The 6,341-nt window shown below is 29.5% G+C and overlaps 1 protein-coding gene across 1 annotated transcript; it reads right to left on the bottom strand.

The window, feature by feature from the left end:
* Window positions 1-4,284: 4,284 nt before the first annotated feature.
* LOC132718959 (uncharacterized) lies at window positions 4,285-5,338 on the bottom strand. Its single transcript, XM_060702673.1, has 2 exons — window positions 4,781-5,338; window positions 4,285-4,523 (listed from the first exon to the last, which is right to left on the bottom strand). Exons 1-2 carry the CDS (start codon window positions 5,336-5,338, stop codon window positions 4,461-4,463), a joined length of 621 nt encoding a protein of 206 aa, XP_060558656.1. The 3' UTR covers window positions 4,285-4,460.
* Between the last annotated feature and the right edge of the window lie 1,003 nt (window positions 5,339-6,341).

Genomic DNA, 6,341 nt, shown 5'->3' with positions numbered 1-6,341 from the left:
GACTCAATGTCCGTGAGAAATTACGCCCCGTCCGAGAATCGAATCAGCAATCCCAAGATTACAAATTTGATGCTCTCGCTTTTAGGCTAAGCGGACAGAAATATTTTCGTCGGACTTGACAAAATAATTTATGACTCTTGTATGTTTACAACTTTAATTATATGGCATAAATGAGCTAATCATATAAGTGATCATGCGACAATTTGATGTTTGACTGTGTCCAGTTAATGATATCTGTATAAATTCACGATTTCTATGTTTAAATGATCAATTCTGCTTTAGCTCGTACGTTCAAGTACCGACCATGCACAGGCTTAGTTTATTCGAGCCAGCAACATATTTTATTTTGCCGTCTTGGTCGTTTTTAAGGATTTCGTTTTTCTTTATTTCCTATAGTACTTTATCAACAATGAAGTAGTGGTATTTTACAATATTAGTCTTGTAAAAATCATTACTGTGTTTTTACAGTAACAAAATGGTCTGTGTTTGCTTTGTTATTTAGAGATTATAACAGTTTGCTTGTAACCGTATCCCCGGACATGAACACAAATATCAAAAAACTATTATGTGATTTCTGGAAGAAAACTATATGTGATAATTGGCCAATTATCGGGCAAAAATGCGAGAAAATTAATTGAGAACATATCAATGTATACACTAAGTGAATACAGCAACATTAATTGAGCTGGCAAAATATGTGTACGTTTAATTCAATGAACATATAAATGTAAATATAACATGTACACATAATCATGAGTGAGTATTATAAAATTGGCACTAACAATGAAAACACATGACAACACTAGCGTTTTGGAATAATTGTTCAAAACATCGCGATGACACTCATACCAAGTCCAATTTATATTTGTATTACTTTTATACTCAGTTTATATTATTTTATGCAAGTACATAACTACTTGATTTAATATAATCAGTTTATTGTTATACTATTCACTATATACTTTTGAAATTAAGAAAATGGCAATTTATGGCACGTCGTCTTTTGTGTGTGTTTTTTTCTAATTTTCTTTTTTTATACATGTATATGTAAACAAAATATCTCTTAAAACAAGATCATATTGGTACTGCAAATTTAATTTACATTTTTGTTGCTTACAAACATTACTGATTACTGAGTACCGTTATACCGTTTGGCAGGTGAAAACGTGTTTTGGACTTTACCATCAAAAATTTGGATTTATTGTGGATTATAAGAATTATATTTTGGATTTTTTTTTTAAAATAAGTAACTATGAATAGAGGGAACAAATGTCACAAGCGGAAAAGAACTCAAAAATCAAAAATAGTGATTTAGAAACGAAAAACAAAAAGCGACCTGCGAATTCACCACTCAGTGAAGGCGTGGCCGATTGCACGGGCATATATCGCACTGACTTTGATAATTCGCTAAATGGGACATTCAATATTGGATATAGTAACGGTCAATCATTTACACATAAACGAAAGAAAAAAAGAGTAATAAGAAATACAGTAAGTAGCAGTTTATCAGATTATCCAGATATGTCATTTACACACCAAAACCCGTTCCCCGTGCAGAGCACGTCACATACACACTACGGTTTTTCTATGCCAAATATGTTATCGATGACAACACCGCCATGGGCTACGGAAATTTTAGATGAGGTTAAGCAGTTGAAGTCGAAATTAATTCACATTCAATTTGTATAGTTTGAAGTTTTATTTTCTAAACAAGAATAAACAATGAAAGAAAATTAGTTTTTGCATTTAATAATTATCTATATAATATACTTTCCAATTGATTTATAAGGTGATAGAGTACGTAGAAAAGAAGAAAAGAAAAACAAACCACAGGCGCATGAAACCAGAAAAGGCCTTGCAAAACCACCATGTAGGGCCTATCAACACCAAGTCATATGAAAGTGATGACAAAAAGAAAACACAGATTTTTTCTAATAGAAAAAATACTGTGTTTAAGAAGGTAATTATATATGATCATGTCCAATTTTTTTATATAAACATTTTGCATATGTGTTTCAGAATATAATCTTGATGTATAATTTACCATGATAATCTATGCGTATTTGTAATATAAATGAATAATGACTATTTCTTACGTATTACAGGGACCGCATATTGATATAAGGTACATTGCTTAATAAAAAAAAATTACAAAGTCAAATGTTAATCAAATATAATTCTTATTAATGTATTTAAGGCAATGGCCTTGGCAGCGGTTTGTGGTGCCGAAGTTAGAATTGAAATCAAGTGGAAAGGAACTCTTCTGAGTTTGGATCCAAAGGTAATGAATAAATCTTAAAACAAAATATTGATATAAACTGTGATAAAATATTTATATTATATATTTTTATGGGGATTATTAATTATACATTTACATTATATGGAATGTAATGTAGTCAATGTGTTACACATTACCTTTAAAGTTAAGGTCCACAGTAGAAATTTAACTGGAAAAGAGATAGATATTGGTTTCTATAAAATTAATGTATAGTAAACATAATTTTAAACAAAACATGTAGCTTAAATTGTATCATAAAACATATATTCCAAACCAATTTAACTTAAACACATTAAAAAATCTAAATCTAATTAATATTTGTAATCATGTTTCAATTCTTACAGACAAAGGAATCCAAGAAAGAGGGTACATGTAAAGAGAAAAAGTGTAAGAGTGGTGCTGAACTACAAAATGCTGTCAAAACTCCATGCCCTGACAATCATCTACCCTCTGTAGACCCTCAACTGCCATCTGCTGCTCCTCCAAAAACTGTCCTTCCTCAAACTCCTCTGTCTCCACGCTTTGAGCTAGAGAAGAAAAGCAAAAGCAAAATTTGCAAAGAAAGATGTAATGACAACAAATGTAAAAAGAAACAAGAAGTCCAACCAGACGAAAACAATAATTATGAAGAATCCAGTATTGAGGACCAATGTAAGCTCTGCAAGAAAACTGACACAGAAAATAAAGTAGAGGTTTGGTTAGGCTGCAGTACCAGTAACTGTACATATTGGTGTCATGTAAAATGTATGGGTTTTGTTGGGTGCACAGAAGCAACTTTTGACAAAGTTGACTGGTACTGCTCCCAGCATAAACCCATATATTTTGCAAAACCTTTATTAAACAGACATATATTATATTATAAATTTAATTTGATAAACACATATGTACCTTCTTCATTTTTTTCATCAATAGCTTTGATTTCATCTAAAACTTGGCATAAATCTTTGTAAAATTCTAGGTAGTCAGTTTTCTTTCCCTTCTTTACTTCTTTCCATAAATCTTTGAAATGCTCAGCAATGTCATTACAGTCATATTGCATGATTGCTGACATTGCCCTTTCAATGCAATCTCCAACTTCTTTCTTTGTTTTTGAAGATATGTCATTGAATTTAGATCTAAATATAGTATATAATATTTATAATTAAAGTTTATTTCTACAATAATTTTTGGCCAAAAAATTTAAATTCATATACATTTAAGAACAGGTTCTAAAATGCTTTTGTTATTATATATTAGATATTTTTTTTATAATAGGTAAATGATAATTGATTATTTAAATAATGATTTATATTGATCATTTTACCTGTCTGATGGTGTTATGAATATGTTTTCACGTTTAAAATGAGCATGAAAATTTTCACAGTACCTATAAACAGATTTAAATACTTGGTAACATTATCATTGAACAGAAAATATCTTGAAACTAATTCATGTGTTATAAAAAATTGTTGAATTATCATTACTTTTAAGTTAAAAAAATATTGAACTGTTTTTTCTGATACATTTAATGTAATGACTAGGAATTAATGTTATCAAATTTGAATTAAATTTAATTCTTAGGGTAATATAACTTGCTTTATTTATTTCATAAATATCATTTATACTTCATTATATTCTCTTGACATTTTGCATCAAATGTTACCGGCTCAGGGTCCAATACTTCTCCTTCCATTGATTTGTGTATGTCTAAAATATATATTAATCAGCAATATTATTTATTTAAAGTTATTGGAAAAAAATACACATTATATATTTAAAATATGTTTATGCTTATTACCTAAAAAATATTATTCATAAATACCCTACACAATGTGTTAATATTTTTTTATATCTCTTAAAAAATATATATTTACATTGTTTCATGTGACATATGTCATTCAAAAATGTATCATTTTAAAATAATCTCACCATCATCCAATAGATATTTTGTTTCTCGGATCTTTTTTCTCCATTGGTTAATGTCAGTTTCATTACATATATTTCTATAAAGAAAATTATTATTTAATTTTTTTTACACTCATTGTTATATTTTTTATAAATGAATAGTACTTAAAATAACTTTTTATAACAATCAATCATGAATTTGTAATCATTCTTAAATAATATTAAATATATTTATGAGACTTTTTTATAAAGAGTGATATTATAAATATATGTATACTAATACATATGAAAAAATTAACTACCTAAATCCTTCACTTTCTGAAGTGTCATTGAAGAAATCTAAGCCTAAACTTTGTTTTATCTGAAAAAGAATGATCTATTGTTTAAATATGATATATTATTGTTATATTACAAATAAAGATGCAATTTTTTGTATTGAATATATTTTGGATATTGTTGATTTTTTTAAAACATATGATGTTAGTGCTATAATATTTTTGAAAATGTTATCAATATTTACTCAAACATTTATTAATTCTTTATTATGTAATATGATATTTGATAATAATATCAATTTGATATGATTTAATTGTACTTATTGCTTTAAAAGTCAATTACCTTTTCCAATAATGGCAGGTTTCTATATGCCCTAAGCCATCTCTTGGTTGTTGCTGGCCCAGGTGGCATAAACTTTTTAACCTTTCTATTAAAGGCTTCTAAAATGAAGTCACAACCTTCAGCTTTGCCATTATGTCCAGATCTTGACATACAAGTAAGATTTTCATACAATGATTTTAAAATGTCAGGGCATTTGCTTTCGACGAATCTTCTTCTTAAATCAATCTCCATGTATGTTGTCATGTTTAGTCCATTAAAAAGGCTTGAAAGCTCATTTATGGCACACTGATTGGCTTCATGGTCACAATTTCTTACACCAGATCTAAATAGTTTCAATGCCAGCAGAAAGGTAAAGGTACACTTATACATAAAAACAAAGTTTGGACCACATGTTTGTATAAATTTGAAGAAGGATTCTACATTTGGAATTTGTCTTTTAGGTAAACAATGTCTTACATATGATACAACTAGTTCTTTGGCATTACCTTTTAAAATGATGACCAGCAGTTGCCAAGACTTATGGCAATTTTGTATTGCCTTTGGTGACTTAAAACCCATTAATTTTGCCAAAGAACACAAAAGGATATACCAAAGTAATTTAAATAATGCTTTTGTATAGTTTATTTCATAATGTCCAAGTCCAGGAACAAATAATATTTTTCCATATTTTTTACATGAGTTTATATCTATTTCACCATCATGACTTTCAGTGTGATCTATAAATTTCTTTTTTGAATTAAAGGACATTTTACAAATTGGACAGATGAAGTTGTTTTGGATAATTTTAGATCCAAGTATGTATGGTAATCCATCGCAACCCAATGCCAATCATTCTCTATCTCCTAAATGTTTATCTAAAATCTCATCAAATACTTCACTGACTGCACTAAATGAGCAGGGATTTTTAAAAATTGGATCTAATAAGTGAATTTCACACTTCCCTTCAACATTACAAGACACCCCAGAGTAAGGGTTCTTGTGAACTGGTTTGAATGTAATACCACCATTAGATGTTGAAACTGCTACTTTATGATGAGCATTATGAATACTTGAAGATATACTTTCACCAGCCTTAACCGCCTCCGTGGTCGAGGGGTTAGAGTCGATGACTTCTAATCCAGTTACCTCTCTTGCGTGGGTTCGATCCCCGGGAGATGCTTTGGTAGTTTAGCGCGGAGGAAGGTAGTCTAGTACTGGTGTAACTCTCCATGAACAATGGTTAGGAAACTACCCGCCTATATGACTGAAATACCGTTGGGAAAAGGCGTAAAATGAAACAAACAAACAAACAAACAAATTCACCAGCCTTTATTTTGTCTACTTTGTCTGTAGCTATACCATTTTCTAAAAACTGTTCTTCATATACCTCTTTAAGAACAGACCCAATAAAATCATTTCTATATTGTCTAAAGTAATCATCAAGATGTTTCTGATCATTTAATAAATTAAAGTCTTCAAACCCATTAAGCCAAAGATATGGGGAAAATGATGGGTTGTACTGAATTGTACTTTCAACTGTTGGCACCATGAACAATAATGTTGTCACTGCACTCAGTGATGC

Source organism: Ruditapes philippinarum, unplaced genomic scaffold, assembly GCF_026571515.1.
Source record: "Ruditapes philippinarum isolate M1 unplaced genomic scaffold, ASM2657151v2 ctg506_1_1_1_1, whole genome shotgun sequence".
NCBI lineage: Eukaryota > Metazoa > Mollusca > Bivalvia > Venerida > Veneridae > Ruditapes > Ruditapes philippinarum.
This window is presented reverse-complemented; position numbering and strand designations above follow the sequence as displayed.

Coding starts and splice junctions, on each gene's coding strand:
- LOC132718959 (XM_060702673.1), bottom strand. CDS start 5,338: ATGGGTTTTAAGTCACCAAAGGCAATACAAAATTGCCATAAGTCTTGG. Junction 4,524..4,780: donor ACCTGCCATTATTGGAAAAG/GTAATTGACTTT, acceptor ATTCTTTTTCAG/ATAAAACAAAGTTTAGGCTT.